General features: G+C 46.6%; 1 protein-coding gene across 5 annotated transcripts in view; it reads right to left on the reverse strand.

The window, feature by feature from the left end:
* The window catches only part of LOC147701275 (uncharacterized), a 208,684-nt gene that overhangs the window by 45,231 nt on the left and 145,953 nt on the right, over positions 1–17,500 (reverse strand). For all 5 annotated transcript variants that reach the window (XM_086930007.1, XM_086930010.1, XM_086930008.1 and 2 more), the window contains one exon: positions 12,873–12,926. In XM_086930007.1, the coding sequence (XP_086786133.1) occupies positions 12,873–12,926 (54 nt within the window). The remainder of the gene's footprint in view (positions 1–12,872; positions 12,927–17,500) is intronic.

Genomic DNA, 17,500 nt, shown 5'->3' on the forward strand with positions numbered 1-17,500 from the left:
GACAAAAAAGTAGGGGAACTGTGGGCGGAGACTCAGGGGGCGGGAATAAGCAGAGGATTGGATTAGTGGGCGGAATCGGAGGTGTGGCTAAAAATAGCAAAACATACCAATTTTTAGTGCCTTTGGCATTTCACTGACCAGTTACAGCTTATAACGTTATTTAATTCAAACAATCGATAAACATGTTCATTTGAGGTTTAATATACAAGTTGTTTATATTTAATTCATTTGCAATGTGGGACATGTTTCCAATCACAGAATATTTCAAATACGCTTATAAGTGGAATCATAAGCCATTTGTCTCCGAGCCATGCAGTTTCTTTCTTTGGCACTTCCTGCATTGCAAATCCCTGGTGAGTTTGCAATGCAAAATGGAGGCACCAATGGGTGAGGTGGACTGGCTTCAAGGGTCCTGTGTATCATCCCCAGATCGAGCCTCCCCTTCCCACCGTCATTCTGGCATCGATCAATACCCTGCTTTATACATACCCATGTTCTGTCCTCTCTTTGCCACCATTACTTCCTGGCATCGCTCATTTCCATACTTCTGGCGGGTTGAGCCCCCCTCTTACCAACCTACATCTTGGCCTCACTCTTAACCCTGATTCCAGCAAACCCAGATCTAGCCTTCCCCAATTTTAATTCCTGCCATCGCTCATTACTCTGCTTCTAACATACCCAGATCCAGCTTTGCTTTCGTCCACTCTCACTTCCTGGCATTGAACAAAATCCTGCTTCTGGCATAGCCAGGTTCAGCCCTACCCTTGCACCCTTAGCCCCTGGCATAGTCGTCAGTATGCTTCTACCATACTTAGATCCAACCCTCATCTCGTCACCCTTAGGTTCTGGCTTCGCTAACTACCCAACTCCTTGCATACAGGGTATATCCTTCCTGTCACCTTACTTCCTGGCATTGTCCTTTACCCTACTTCTAGCACCCCAGGATCAAACCATTCTGTTGCCACCCCTATTTAAGGCAACACTAATTACTTTACCTTTAGGATGTCAGGAGCCAGCTCTCCCCTCACCATCCTCACTTTCTAGCACTGCTCATTACCATGCATCTAGCATACCCAAATACAGCCCTCCCATTACCACCCTTACTTCCTGGCACTCATTACCTTTCTTCTAGCATACCCAGCTTCACCTCTTCCCTTACCGCCTTTACTTCATGTTATTGTTTATTGCCATGCTTCTACCAAACTTAGATCTAGCCTTCATCTCGTCCTGCTTAGTTTCTAAAGTCACTCACTACAAAACTTGGAGGATACCCAGGTACAGCCTTCCTCTGACCACCCTTACTTCCTGGCATTGCTCTTTACCTTAGTTCTAGGAGTGATTCAGCCCTTCCGGTGCCATCGCTACTTCCTGGCATTGCTAGTTACCTTGCTTATAGCATTACTAGAGTTAAACGCTATTTGCTAACCTTACTTCAAGGTATCCCAAATTACCTTACTTCTAGCATACCCAGATCCAACCATCCCATCGCTACCCTTACTTTTTAGACATCATTACCCTGCTTCTAGCATAGACAGGTTCAGCCCTTCTCTCGTCCTCTACCTCCTTGCACCGCTTATTATTGCCCTACTCTAGAATACCCAGGTCCCACCCTCCTCTCGCCACCCTTACTGCCCGGAATCGGTTATTACCCTAGGTCTAGGCATAGTTGGATCTCGCCCTCCCTTCGGAAGCCCAACTTCCTAGAATCATTCATTTCCCCAGCTTCTAGCTTACATGGTTCATTTCTGCTCTTTCTACCCTTACTTCCTAGCACCACTCATTTCCATGCTTCTTCATACCCAGATTCAGCTCTTTCTTCACCCCTCTGTATCCTGGCATCCCTCATTACCCAACTTCTAGCATACCCAGATCCTGCAATCCCCCTCATCCTTACCTCCCTCACATCGCTCATTACCCTGCTTCTAGCGTCCCCACATCAAACCCTTCCTCACCACCCATGCTCTCTGGAATTACCCTGCTTCTAGCATACCTACACCCAGCACTCCCCTCGCTACCCCTCACTTCCTAGCATATCATTACCCTGCTTCTGGCATACCCAGACCCAGCCCTTCCTCACTTCCTGGCAATGCTCATTACCCTGTTTCTAGCATACCCACATCCTGGCCTCCCCTCGCTCCCCCTCACTTCCTGGCAACACTCATTAAACTTGTTCTAACATATCCACATCCCGGCCTTCCATCGCTCCCCCTCACTTCCTGGTATCACCCATTACCTTGCTTCTAGCATACCCACTTGTTCACCCTTACTTCTTCGCATCGCTTATTACCCTGCTTCTAGCATACCCACTTTGAACCCTCCCTCGCCACCAATGCTCTTTGGAATTATCCTGCTTCTAGCATACCTACATCAATCACTCCCCTCGCTCCCCCTCACTTCCTGGCATATCATTACCCTGCTTCTAGTATACTCGGGCCCAGCCCTCCCTCGCCACCCTAATTTCCTAGCAACGCTCATTTCCCTGTTTCTAGCATACCCACATCCTGGCCTCCCCTCTCTCCCCCTCACTTCCTGGCATCACTCATTACCCTGCTTCTAACATACCCACATCCTTGCCTCCCCTCGCTCCCCCTCACTTCCTGGCATCACTCATTACCCTGCTTCTAGCATACCCACATCCTGCCCTCCCCTAGCTCCCCCTCACTTCCTGGTATTTCTCATTACCCTGCTTCTAGCATACCCAGACCCAGCCCTCCCTCGCCACCCTCACTTCCTGGCATCACTCACTACCCTACTTCTAGTATACCTGGATCCAGCCCTCCCTCTCCACCCAAACTTCCTGTTATCACCCATTATCTTGCTTCTAGCATACCCACTTGTTCACCCTTACTTCCTCGCATCGCTTATTACCCTGCTTCTTGCTTACTCACATCAAACCCTCCCTCGCCACCCATGCTCTCTGGAATTATCCTGCTTCTAGCATACCTACACCAGCACTCCCCTCGCTCCCCCTCACTTCCTGGCATATCATTACCCTGCTTCTAGTATACTCGGGCCCAGCCCTCCCTCGCTACCCTCATTTCCTGGCAACGCTCATTACCCTGTTTCTAGCATACCCACATCCTGGCCTCCCCTCGCTCCCCCTCACTTACTGGCATCACTCATTACCCTGCTTCTAGCATACCCACATCCTGGCCTCCCCTCGCTCCCCCTCACTTCCTGGCATCACTCATTACCCTGCTTCTAGCATACCCACATCCTGGCCTCCCCTCGCTCCCCCTCACTTCCTGGCATCACTCATTACCCTGCTTCTAGCATACCCACATCCTGGCCTCCACTCGCCCCCCCTCACTTACTGGCATCACTCATTACCCTGCTTCTAGCATACCCACATCCTGGCCTCCCCTCGCTCCCCCTCACTTCCTGGCATCACTCATTACCCTGCTTCTAGCATACCCACATCCTGGCCTCCCCTCGCTCCCCCTCACTTCCTGGCATCACTCATTACCTTGCTTCTTGCATACCCACATCCTGGCCTCCACTCGCTCCCCCTCACTTCCTGGCATCACTCATTACCTTGCTTCTTGCATACCCACATCCTGGCCTCCCGTCGCTCCCCCTCATTTCCTGGCATCACTCATTACCCTGCTTCTAGCATACCCACATCCTGCCCTCCCCTAGCTCTCCCTCACTTCCTGGTATTTCTCATTACCCTGCTTCGAGTATACCCAGATCCAGCCCTCCCTCACCACCCTCACTTCCTGGCATTTCATCCATAGACTGCAAACTGCCCAGGGGGCACATAGGGCGAGGGCATAAAAAAGACTTGAAGGGCATCAGCAGAGCCTCGGTACTGTAATTGCACGTTAAGCTGCACGTCTGGATTGAGATAGGCAGGGACAGCAGTGTCAGGCCCCTACCAGCAGCACAGAGAGCAGTGGCAGATCGGGATAGATGCCCTTCGGTGGAGCAAAATGCCAACATTTTAGAAGAGTAAAGAGGGAGATTTGTTTAAAATAAACGGAAGAATGAATTTTCCCCATTGACTTCTGCAAAAGCAGAGGCCGCAATCTGCAGAAATAAAGCTGGTTTTGCTTTAAAGGTTGGGCGTTTCCTGCCCAAATCAGGCCTTTTGACATGTATGAATTTTAAATGCCCGCAGTGAGCCTGGCATGGGTGGTGCCGCCAACTGCACTGAATTCTGTGCAGGGCACTACACATTGAAAAAAAATTACATAAAAAACCAGCAGATAAGAAAATTTACATTTTCTGTTTATTAAACAAAATGCAAGAGGTATTTTATTCCCCCCACACTTGATGTTTGTGGAGTTCAGCTTCAGAGGCAGTCCAGGCTCCTCGTGCAGGCCCCAGTTCAGAGAAAAGGGCAGAGCTGTAAAGGAGGGGTCGGGACCTCTGGGCAGGCACGGAGAGGAGTTTCCAGGAGAGGCTGGTGGGGCTGGGTCATCTTTTCAGTGAATGGCTGGAGAGCAGATTCATTTATAGCAAGGCACAAAGTCCCCCAGGTGGCGTCCATCAGTCTAGTTGACACCAAAGAATCCTGATGTGACCATTGTCACAGGTCACAGTGGGGGCGGGCAGGCAGCGTCCTCGCAAATGAGGTGTGAATCACGGGCTCACGGCAGCCAGGGCCATCAGAGGTAGCCGCTTTCGCGCTATGCAACACTGATGGCCCTTTCAGTCTCACTTTGCAGGCCCCTAGACAGAGCAGGGAAGGGGAGGAGGTCGGGCGTCCTGCAGAGGTCTTCGTCAATATTCACGTTGAGTGAAAAAAAAAGTGTAATTTTAAAGTATGCCTATTCCTACAGTCCGGGTACGCTCTTTCAAAAACAAGAAGTAGGGGAACGGACTAGCACAATTTTTAGAAGTAGGGGCACGCCGTGCCCTTCCGTCCCCGCCCACTTCTAACACTGGTCCACACGCATACAAAGACCGAGTGTCTGACATCAGAATTCGCAATGCTACAATATAGTGTCTAGTGCCTAATTCTCTACATATTGGTTTTAACCAGCTATTTCTCGGTAATTTGTATGCCAGGCATTCAAATAAAAAATGAGCAACAGACTATCCTCTGGTCGTACAAAAATAGGCAAAATGGGTGAAGTCTGAAACGGGACTCTCCAGCGTGCAGTCAGTTCACCTACTGGAAGAGTTCCTACCCTAAATTTAAAATACAATGCCATATCAGTAGGCTTTAGAAATATATCAAGGTAGGGTTCCCGAATTGCCACATCCTTAATCCTTAAAATCTCGACGGTTGCTCTGCCCTGTTTCGAGTCGGAACTGCTTTTGCTAGATACCCAGCTCCAGTAAAGGTTCTTAAGGACAGCTTTGGGGAGAGCAGATCTAGATACCCAGGCATCCCCAAGCCCCAACTCTCCAAGCAAAAATCTAACATCTTTCAGCCACCTGATTTTAAACCAACCCGGCATCGACATTACTTTCAACAACCCATCCGCATAATTAGCTAATTCTGGGACTCGCCATAGATGTGCTCATAGTAGAAGCGGACGGATTTGTGCCTGGTCTTTGATCGAACGGCACCCCATATCGAGTAGCAGGGGTAACGTGGGGGTACTCTGTGGCAGGGCCATCAAGTCCTTCAAAAACTTGTTCTCAGATCTGGATAACTGGTCTATGTTACACGTACCCCAGAGTTCTGCCCCGTATAGTGCTACGCTAACTCCCCTCACCTTATATATATCTATAACCGGGGCGATCGGTTTGGTTGAGAAAGAGAGCTGTTCCTTAACGAGTGCCCCCACTACCCTTTTGTGGCTTAATAACATCTTTTGGAGGTGTGGATTCCACTGCATTGTGTCTGATATGCGGATACCTAGATAAACAAATTCCGCAACCCTTTCCAGGGGGACAAGGTTCAGAGCCGGTGGTCGCCCGAGTTTTTTGGAGGGGTTCAGCACCAGGTGTTTAGTCTTGTCAGTATTGATTATAAGCCCTCTGCAGGTGCAGAAGGACTGGAAACTATCCAAGAGGCTCTGTAAGCCCACAGGGGACTTGGAGATGAGGAGGGTATCATCAGCGAATAGGAGAGTTGGTATTCGCTTGCCCGCCAGGGAAGGTGCATCAGATGGATTTTTCAATAGGTGCTCCACCACTCCATTCACATAAAGTGAGAACAGAGTGGGGGCAAGGACACAACCCTGGCGCGGACACCCCTATTCACTGGAATTCTATCAGACTTCTGGCCCTGGGTACCCCACCTCACCTGAGCAAAATTTCCAATATGGAGCCTCACCAAAATTGACAAGATATATGGTGGCATCCCCATTTCATACAGTACCCCCACAGACGATCCCGGGGCACCAGGTCAAAGGCAGTCTTCAGGTCGATAAAAGCGAGATAAAGACTTCCTTTGCCTAGTACGACCACCTTCCAGTATATAAGCAATAATCTGTATGCTTGTTCAATGGTCCCTGTGCCGGTCCTAAAACCTGCTTGATAGTCCGAAAGGATTTTGTTATCATCAACCCACTGTAACACTCTCCCAAGAACCACCTTTCCAGCAACCTTCTGTGTAGAATCGATTAGGCTTATTGGGCGGTAATTGGCAGGGTCGTCCCGATGCCCCTTCTTAAAAATTGGGACGCCCTCTGCCCCCTTCCATGAGTCTGGGATTGCCGCGCTGTTATTGATGGCATTAAGTAGAGTGGAGATAAGCCTCCCCCATTCGATGTGATTGAGATGGAGCAAATCCCCTGGTATACCATCTGGGCCTGCTGCTTTATGCAGCACTAAAGATTTAATCACATTTTCCACTTCCTTGGCTGTGAAGGCATGGGCTTCTCGCTCCTCCATGGGGTCCATTGAGGATAATATGGTCGGCCCCTGCTTTCCATCTAGGTGGGTGGTATATAGATATGATCAAACCACGTTTGGCCAGTAATGTTACACGTGATAAGAGTATTATCAGGCCTATTCCTAGCCCTTACTAGGTTCCAGAACCCACTAGGATCCCTCCCCGCACTGGCTTCCTTTAAGTCATGCCAGTACTGGTCCTCCCACCCTTTCCTAGCTTCGCTAATGGACAGCTTGTATTCCTTCCTAGCCAGCCGGATCAACTCGGGGGACTTAAGTTTCACTGCTTTAATAAGTGCAGATTTCATCTGCCGGCATTTTTTAGAGTACCAGCCCGGGTTGCCCTTAGGTCTCTAGCGCTCCCTTTGAGGGAGACCCCTGTTTTGCACTAGGAATAAGTTGCCCAAAGCATTAGTAGTATCGCAAAAAAGAACAGATACTTCTGGAAAATCCAGGGCTATAGTGTCCAGCTTGGTCTGGGCCGCTGCCATAAGGGCCCCTATTTTCTTGGTTTTCCCCTCATCCAGAACAACTTTACACCATTTGAGGCGCCTCCCGCAGTTTGATGGACAAACTTCTGAGGTTGACAATATTTTGGGCGGTTCTACCGGGCCGTTTGTGCGCGACCACAGGGGGTGCAAGATCAGGGAGAGCGGATTATGGTCACTGTCCACAGTAGACAAGACTGCCATGTCATACATGAAGCTCCAAAGCTTAAAATCCAGGAGGATATAGTCTATCCTCGAGGAGTGGTCGACCCTGTTAAACGTATGGGCTCCAGGAGGGTCCGAGATGGTTCTGCCGTTTACTGCCCTTAATCCAAATTCCATGGTTAAGGTGTTCAACTGAATGGCCCGTTGGGACCACCTCTTTATGGGTTGAATTGTTAAAGAGGGTATACCCCTCCTAGCATCCTCTTTGGAAATGTCCAAGATGTCCTCTGCCGCAAGGGGCTCAAATGTACAAATGAAGTCCCCTGCGACCAGGACATACATGCTACCGCTACACTGCCTGAGTTCGTCTTCAATCATAGTGACAGTTGGAGATGAAGAACAACCTTTGGTACCCCTAGCGTAAATATTAAATATTTGTATAGTACGCCCTCTCCGGGGCCCCCTAGCTTAAATTCTTAATATATCTGGAGAGTTAGTTTCTTTTTGCACAATTTGACAGCCCAGAGAGATACTAACCCATATAAGAAGACCTCCTGAGGGGCGTCCTCTTCCTGTGGGGGGGGGGGAAACTGCTGGTATAAAGTAAATGGTGTAGCCAACCTTGTGGCAAGGCTCCATACTCCAGGTCTCTTGAAAGATACATATCGCAAAAGACTCAATCAGGGTATTCCAATCAGGGAGATCTAGTTTTCTGGAGATGCCCGCTATGTTCCAGCTAAGAATCCTAACATCAGTGTCAGCTACAGCTGGCTCCAGAGGGGGCTGTATAGCAAACAAGCTGGGCCTAATTTGAATCTCCGGTGATGTGCCCTCTGACTCCACAGGCCTATGGCTATTCTGGATTGGAAAAATGTCAGAAACTGGCATATTCATGGGACTAAGAATATTTAAAGAAGAAAAACTGTCAAGAGTGTGTGTTGGCCAAGGTGATGCACTAGGCTCACTCAACTCTCTACACCCAGAAATATCCACTACGAATGATGACCTTTTGACGCGGGAGTGAGCACCATGTCAACCACAGTCCATCCTTTGGGCATCTAGGCCTACGTTTGGAACAGAGGCCATATGGGTATAGTAGGTGTTGGGGTAAAAACCACTTTTCCTCCCATCCCAGAGCTGGTAACAAGCATTCAGGGGGCATGCTGGTTGCAGCTGAAAATAACTTAGATCGTATGTGCCAATTCCTGTACTACTATGGCCATAGTGTTGGTTGCAGATATACCTTGCAACCCTGACGTCCCTAAAATTGACCAGAATGCAATCCCCCATCGTATCTTTAGTCCTATTACCAACCCAACTGACCCTTCTAACGTGAAGAACCTGACCGTCAAATTGGCTTGGAACAGGTCTATTCTCATTTAACCAAAACATGGTCTTATTTTTAAGCTCGCCGTACCATTCTAGTTTTCCGGCCTTCAGCTGTGGAACCCCGGTAAGCACAACTACATAACGCAGGCATTCTGGCGGTAGGTTAATATGGGGAGGGTTGGTAACTCCATTCGCAACCGGGATAGGCTTTTGGGCTAGTACAGATAGATTGCAACTGTGTCCCCCTCTTTTTCCCAGAGTCAATGGCAATGTCAATGGTCCTTGTAGACAGCAAACAATCATCCTAGATAGGATATCACGGCGCTGTCATGACAGACGTGGGTGGTTGGCAAATAACAGGGTCATAACTGTAATTTAATCAGAATTAAGGAAAATAAATGTTTTTAATTGCCTTCTAAAGGACAAATAGCAGTCAGTTAATCTAAGTTCCATAGGCAACTCATTCCAGCTATTTGCCGCCAGGTGGGGGAACGCCAGTCCACCCATCCTAGCTGTTTTCACACAAGTGTTTCTTGCTCTAGCTGCCGTGCGGGATCGCAGGTTCCTGGAAGGAGCGTAAAATCTGATTTTGTTTTTTAGGATGTGAGGGCCAGTATTGTGCAAAGCTCTATGCGTTATGCACAGCAGCTTAAACGTGGCTCTCTGCCTCATTGGTAGCCAGTGAAGCTCACGCAGGCAGCTTTTGGCTGGGTCGTACTTTTTTTATTACAGATTGCCTTCGCCGCAGCGTTCTGTACGATTTGTAGTTTAGAAAAGAGGTAGTCAGCCATTCCCACGAACAGAGAGTTTCCATAATCCAGCCTTCTCATTAATAAGGATTGGACCAGTATTTTCCTACATTCAATAGGGATCCATGGGAAAACTTGCCGGAGCATCTTAAGTATAGCAAAGCCTTTGCCACAGATTGTTGATACATGAGCTTTCATGCTCAAGGTGTTATCTAAAGTCAGTGGTATTAGTATCCTGACTCTGCGTGGGTACACTTTGACGGGGACCTTTATGCCCTTTGGCCAAGTTCGGATTGGAGGTTGAGCTAATTTGCTTGACACTATGAGTTGGTACTGCTGATACTACAGCATTCACTCCCAACGTAGACCCAAGGACTACCTCTGGCGCTATTGGTACCCTCGCCTCTGTAGATGTAACATCCACCAATGGGTCTTCCTTCGCTTCGGGCACATCCTGCCTGTAATTTGATTAGTGACTTGAGGGAAAAGAAATTGTCAAGAGTGGCTTGCTCAAATCTATCCAGCCCTCCGTCAATACCTTCACCCTCTCAAGTACAGGGAGTATCAGGGATTTCACCATTTTCTCTATCTGGGCAATGGGGGGAATCTGAGGTAAACTGCCTATGATAGAGGTTGCTTTGGGCTTGCGTTCTCCAGCTCACTTGTGATTCACATAAACTGGCCGCTGGTCAAAAAACTACCTCCTCCTCTAGTTGGCATAAGGCTCTCAGGCCTCCCTAACCCCAAGGATTTCACGCTTCCCTTAGAACTTTTTGCCTTAAACTTCTTAGAGGTTTTAAGACATCCACCCCTTAGACCACATATAGCTCTTTTCCTCTTGATGGGTGCTAACCTAGCTCCTGTAACAACCGCTGACTCTAATTGCACAGGAGAGCCCTCGAGGATTATGAGGGTACTAATACAGGCGTCTTTCTCGATCGGTGTAGCAAGCCCCGATACAGGCGGGGTGACTGCTTGCCTGGGAAATTCTAAAACATTAAGCCTCTCCAGGCTAGCCCTTATGGTACATGGCTTCAATAGGACTTGACCAGGTGTAACTCCTTCTGTGTGCTCGTTGGTATTTACAGGGGAGACCGCCAATGCTAGAGGCCCTAGGGAAGAACGCTTATGATTAAGAGGTTCAAGTGAGAGGCGGCGCTCTGTAATGGCGATTTCCTTCTCAAGGACCGAGTAAGCTCGGGTGATGAACTGGTCAAGTGTGCCACTAACACAGCCTCCCCCCACCCGCTTACCCTTTCCAGATCGGGTTGACATTGGCATGAGCAATACACTTTCCCTTAGATGGCGCAGAAATCCTGGAAGGTAAATCTGCGATATAATGCAGTATACAGTGCAAAAAGTCCAAATACCTATTGGATGTCCATGGAATATACCAGGGGTTAGAGGGATGGCCCAGCCCAGCCTTGGCCAGCCCCGGACGGCCCCGACCTTGTCCCGGGCTTCTCCCGGCGCGTCCCACGCACGATCCCGCAACGCAGGAGGCCAGGGAGATTTAAAGCGCCTCTGCGCGCGGTGATTGACGTGTGCGGCTTCAGCCGCTGAGGGGTCTGGGGGACGTAGTCCTTCACACAGCGGCCGCGATGGTGTAAGCGGCGGTGGGAGGACAAAGGCACAACAGGACTCCAACGTCAGTATAGACCCTCCTTTTGTTTATGCACGCCTGTGTAAGGCACGGTTTACGTACAGCTGCTGTCTGCTTTTGGTCAACAGTGTGTTTTAGCTGTGAGTTGTATCAAGGAATTTATATTTTTATTTTTTATGTGTGGCCTGCGCACGTTGTGTTACTTAGGCTCCGATTAGATGAGGGGAAGGGACATGGTGGCAACCCGGGGCTCAGAGTAGAAATGTTTAGGTGTGCAGCGGCCAGGAGGCTGTGTGTCATGTGGAAGTGAGTGGAGCAGGGCTACATTCTTAAAGTAACAGCTGTGAAGTTTACCGGGGCACCGGAGAAGCCCTTCAATCTAGTTTTGTCCTTAACGTTTTTGCACTTGTAGTTTGCTTCTTGTATAATGACTTTCACACTGCAATCAGGAAAATAATGGCTTTCACGAGACTGACACTGCTGAACCGCCCCATCAATGAATTGTGAATTTATGGCATCAATACTGCCGGAATCCCGTATCTCCTTGCTTGTATCATTTCATTACCATCTGCTTTACCTGTTTCAAACAAAGGTCTCAACCATAACTAGTCTTGCAGATGGGAGGATCTCGGCACTTGAACGCAGTCAATCTGAAATATTGTTAACGGGAGTCCATTCTTTTGAAGTGCAGAGTGAAAAGTCTACCCTTCCTTGGTCTAAACAGGATGGATCCGTTGCAACAATTTTACAAAGTGTGGTTATTGATTAGGCATGTTGAATGAAACAATGTGCCACAATGAGTTAGAGAATTCTGTTTCTGCAGTACATGATACCAGTTAGTTTCTGCATTGCAGTTTTTACGTTCTTTCTATAGGGGCTTGTTCCTGAAGTGCTGTCACTTTCATTGTAACCCTCTCTCTGAAGTTGGGGTTTCTCATAAATTTAAATGTTTTCATTGTTGTTTACGTATGGTACTCGGCCCTTTTCGTATGCCACTTCTAGTTTAGTGCCTTTGTTTTGTGGCAGTTAAAAACCTTATCAGTGCTTAGTGTTACCTTTGAGGATGAAGTCACAGGCACAGATGTTCAAAAGTGCTTGACGTAGTGGCAGCGCAATCACAGCAAAAATCCATTAATCTATCCATATAAACAGATAATTTGTTGCTGTTGCAGAACTACTGTCATTTCAGCAATAACAAAACACCACATACAGGGCCATTCACCTGGTGTAATTGTTTGGATTCATTTGCAATGCAATAGGTTTCCCATGTTAGACACTTTCACCTATTGGTTTTGTAAATGACAATGCCTTTTATTATTGCAGGTTTTTCAATAACACAAAAATAAAAAGCATTATCATTTACAATGCCAATAGCTCAAAATCTCGCAATTGTTAGACCTACTGCATTGCAAATGCTTGTTAAGATCTTATGGCCCTTTGACCAGGAGCCGTTTTTGAATGAACAGGACTTGGAAGATGCCTGTAGTCAAAGCTAAACCAAGGTGGTAATTTTAGGGCCTGCTTGATCTAGGCGTGTATCTGCTTGATAAGGCTCAATCTAGCGGCCTATTCATGGACTCATTGTAGTTATTAAGAAAAGAGTATTCACATTCACAGAGACTGGGCTCCAAAAGCCCCACTGCTGAACTCAAATGAGAAGGACACATTGAGGGTCTGTAACATGATAATTGAAGACAACAAAAAACTCAATTTATAAGCATAGGCTGGAGAAGAGAAGGTGCTTACCCTTAGCGTCCCGTCCGGCACCAGCGGAGTCAGCCGATCTATACGGAGTGGGACCTACAGCAAGGAAAGTAGTTTGTATCATAAGGATGAGGTATAAAAAAACAGGAGTCGTCCTCAAATAAGAAAATTATGTCATCATTTCAAAGACAAACTGGGAAACGTTTGGGGCAAAGCATGCCTAGATTATACCTATTCAATATGCCCTGGACAGTACCAAACTAAGGCTCCAGAGGTGGCCTGTGGGGGATTGTCTCAGGTGCTCCATGCCATGTATGCCATCTTCAGCCTTTCCTGGAATGTTTATTCAACAGCACTTTGCATGCTGGGTGCTAAACGTCCCTAACTATAATGAGGACATCAAAAATACAAGCAGCAGAATGCACATTGATGATGGCTATATCATCAGGATTGACTGGAGGTGATACAAGTGACATGAGGCCTTGAGGCAGACATAAGTGAGGCTAGATTGCATTTTAGGCTTTCCAAACACTTGGTACTCTGCAGCCCAGGTTCAGCAGAACTCCATATAAGAAAGCCACGTGCATTCATTATGAAATTATATTAAGAAGCAACACTTCCTGAAAGGCATAAAACTGCATCCAAACCTACCCCAGAAGACAAAGCACAAAAAACTCAAGAAAATAATAAAAAAAAATCAGAACCTGAGAAAAAACAGATAAAGTCTTCCAAAATAATTTTAACAAACTTTCCCATTTGCTGGACACATACTTTGCTGACCACATATGTCAACGGAACACCTTGAGGTGCCTGCCACACGGTCAAGAAATATGCAAAAACTTTGATTGTCCACTGGTAGTTTGTGCTGCGGGCGGTCTTGGACTGCCGCACAAGCTCCCATTGTAAATGGACGTTTGCGAACGCAGAATGTGCAGTTGTATCCTAATTGTGACGTCGCATCGATGTCTTCGGAGGCAAATCCGACCGACATCGTAATGAGGCCCTGAATGATTTCAGAGCGTGATCCCATTGACATGAAAGAAGATGATTCATTGTATTTTGGATGAGCAATAGTTTCAGAGCCTGTGATCTCTTAGATGTCTGTGGGAGGTATTTTGCTTATTTAGAGGGTGAGGATGAGTCCAAAGAGGCAACACTCTCCAAGTTTGACATTTCAAATGGAGAATGGTTTTGACGGCTTAATCTACTCACTGGCAATATAGCTGCAATGACTCAGATGGGGTCTACAAAGAGATGGTTTTTAATTGATGTGATTGCAACAAGGGATTCAAGGCCAAATTTACTGAAGCGCAGTATTGTGTTGGACAATACTAAGTGAATCTGCCCTCCAATGTATGTCAATGCTGGACTGGGTTACTGAGCGGCTCTACAAACAACCATTTAGTTTTGTGAGCTGTGTCTTTGTTTTTTTTATTTTCCTTCTCTTTGATTAAAACACTCCTCTATTTCATGGTTGCTGTGTTATCCCTTGGTGAAATGACTGTATCACAGATTTCCTTTATTTTGGCTTTACGTTAAGACTCCGCCTACCCATACATGAGGGGTTTTTACTTTGACAACAGTTTGTTGACTTTGTATTTTTTTGCCTAGCCTAGTGATCTCACTGGGCTTTAGATATAACAATAGTATTGCATGCTATTGGTTGTACATGTTATTTTACAATAATCTTGTTATCCCAGGCCACCATGTGGTTGCATTTCTCATTGGATTCATCCATCATTTCACCTGCGCCAGAGGCCTATTGTAGGACATGTCAGGCATGTAAATGTAAATTGATACTTGTATAGCGCACTACTCACCCGCAAGGGTCTCAAGGCGCTTGTACGAATACCGCTGTGGAACCCATCCTGGCTTTCCCTGTGAGGCGTCCACTCCTAGGCACCCCCAAGGTGGAGGCCAGGCATCCTTAGAGTTGTGGGGGCCGTTGTGGAGATTAAGCAAGCTATTGCCCAGAGTTGCAGACATTTACAAGAATTTCCTAGTATATTCAAATGTGTAGTACTTTCACATGCAAAGAAAGTGATAAAAAGTGCATTAACATATGTGACTTTGTCATGGAGATGGGCTTTGCCTTTACACTGTGTTAAGTTAGTATGGGCTTATTTGAAGTTTAAACGCCATTTTTCCTTTCTGCTGCTTTTGCACAAGGCACATAATATTATAAATGTTTAGAGTCTAGCAGAATATTTTGCTTCACACGAGAATATGTTTTCCTATTGTATCAGCCTTGCTTGGTAAGCTATGTCTGAATAGCGAGTGCCCAGGACTTCAAGGTTATTTCAACACAGTGGTTGTTGTTCGGTCTGATCATCACACGTCCTAGACATAACACATATGCAGCTGTGGCCACCTCTGATTTTGGCGCGTTTAATAATGCACTGCGCAGAGCAGGCACACACACTTGGAGAACATTCGCATGCAGAGAGCTGGTGTAGAAAATGATGTTACACCTTTCTACTAGGACCAGAGGTATGGGGCCGCCCTTGTAATCCCAAAGAGACCTTCTGTAGATATAAAGTTATATACTAGCAAGGGAGGGTAAGACTGAGGTGCAATTTAGCCTGCTTCCCTTGAGCATTTTAACATGCTTTCACCCTTTGTATTTTATGGAGTGGTAACTATGCTGATAACCTTGTTGCTTATAATATGTCTGCTTGTATTAGCTAAGATACTGCGCCTGAGAACACAGCATTAGAAATAAACATTTCAAACTTGCACGTGTCTTCATTTACTCCTCATTTTGGACTGGTATGATAGTATAATGTAAGAGTGTTTGTGTGTTCCACATTACCTGAGGTATTTTAAGTTCATGTTCTGGGTTGTCTAATCATTGGGGGTATGGAAGAACCAATGAGACACCGATTGCTAGTCTGGTAGGGGATTTTGGATACTAAGGTGAGTTTATACACCCTAACTTACTGAGGTTCCAAGTCTCGATGCACAGTTCTGTGTAGGAGCAGAATCCCTGAGACAACTTATATTTCGCGGCAGAGAAGATATATTTTTCTTTGAAGAAGGCCCTTTTCCTACATTGTTGATGAATAAAACGGAGTTCCTACCCAAATCCCATTCTGAAAAGCACAAATTCCTGCACTTGCGAATGCACTTGCGAATGTGCAAGTGGTTACTGAATACCCACAAACCTACGAGTTGGCCAGTGTTCACCTGCTTTTGCAGGGTGTCATAATCAGGAATGCCCACAAATTTCCCTCTGATTGTAAAATTGAGAATGCAGTACCTCCACTAAACTGGCACAATGTATGAATTTATAAATACAATGCCATCATCTCAGTAGCTGCCTTTTTTGAAAGCCTACTTTCAACCTATGTTCACAAATTGCTTTAAGAATCTGAGCGAAAGTCTCAGCTAGAAATTTGAGGCTGTAAGATCAGAAAGAAAGAGTCCTAAAAGGCTTTAACCTTGAATTTCCGAGAGAATTCTTGAAGAGCAGAGCTTCAGAGAGCATGATGACTCGCAGAGGTCCCTTTGGGTACAGCAAAACAAGGCTCTGATCAGTCTAGCAGTGTTTTTTTTAATTCATCTTTTCACAGGAAGAATACGGGAGCACAATACCATGCTCGCACTAATCAATAAAGGACCTTGGAGTGGTAAGGAACATGCAACCAGTGACCCTGGTCTGTAAGATCATGATCTGGTAGCACCTCTATCCTACACAAATATACTGCCTGGTTCACAAAGGGCCTCCGCACTCGTTATGGAGGCCTCGCAATCGTAGGGGAGTCTCCATAATCAGAGTGGCATCCCCGCAATGATGAGTCTCATTGCAGAGATTCCGACCCAAGAGCTAACTTCCCCATGACTACAGGCCCCCACTATCACAAGTGCAGAGGCCCTTTGCGAATCAGGCCCAAAGTGTTTTTGAACTACGTGTACTGTGGTATTCAAAATTTATATCTAGTGTTTGAACTTGTCATCATTTATCTAATTTTTCTCACTGACTTTCGTAGTGTTATTTGGGGCTCTAGCCCCACAAAGAAGTCTATGCACCAGCATGAACAATGAAGAGGCATGCAGGGAGTGAAGAAGGGGCCACACAAGTATGTATCCCTTCCACCTCCCCATCTATCCTCCATCTGATCCTTCATGCTCCACCTCTACAACAGACAGACTCATCCATCATCTCCCCTAGCCATTCTCTACCATCTCAAGAATTCTACCTCTCCTCAATATTTGACTCCTCCTTCCTCCATGACACCTATTCTCCACTTCCTAATTTCCCTGTCCTTGATCCTCAGACCTCATCATCTTCCACCATGATCCCTATTTTCCTATTCACCATCAGCATCTACTTTATCACCAGGTCTTCTAACTCCCCTTTAAATCATTAGCTGCCCATTCCATCTCCTCCATTTTCCCTAACCAGCATTCCTAACATCTGTAAACCTTTCCATCCATACCATCTGATCCTCTATCACATCTTCACCATCCCTATTGTTCTCTTCCTTTCAACTTCTGTATCATTCCTCAACTCCATCCATTCACCATTTACATTTTATTTTCCTATAAGCCATCGTCATCTCTGTCTCTTCACCTAATCTTCCAGCTTCTCTATTATGTTGGCCCCTATATCACCCATCCTCTATCCCTGCCATCCTATGTTGCTCAAAAAGGTTTCTCATTCACAAACT

This window comes from Lissotriton vulgaris, chromosome 7 (assembly GCF_964263255.1).
Source record: "Lissotriton vulgaris chromosome 7, aLisVul1.2, whole genome shotgun sequence".
In the NCBI taxonomy this organism is placed as follows: Eukaryota; Metazoa; Chordata; class Amphibia; order Caudata; family Salamandridae; genus Lissotriton; species Lissotriton vulgaris.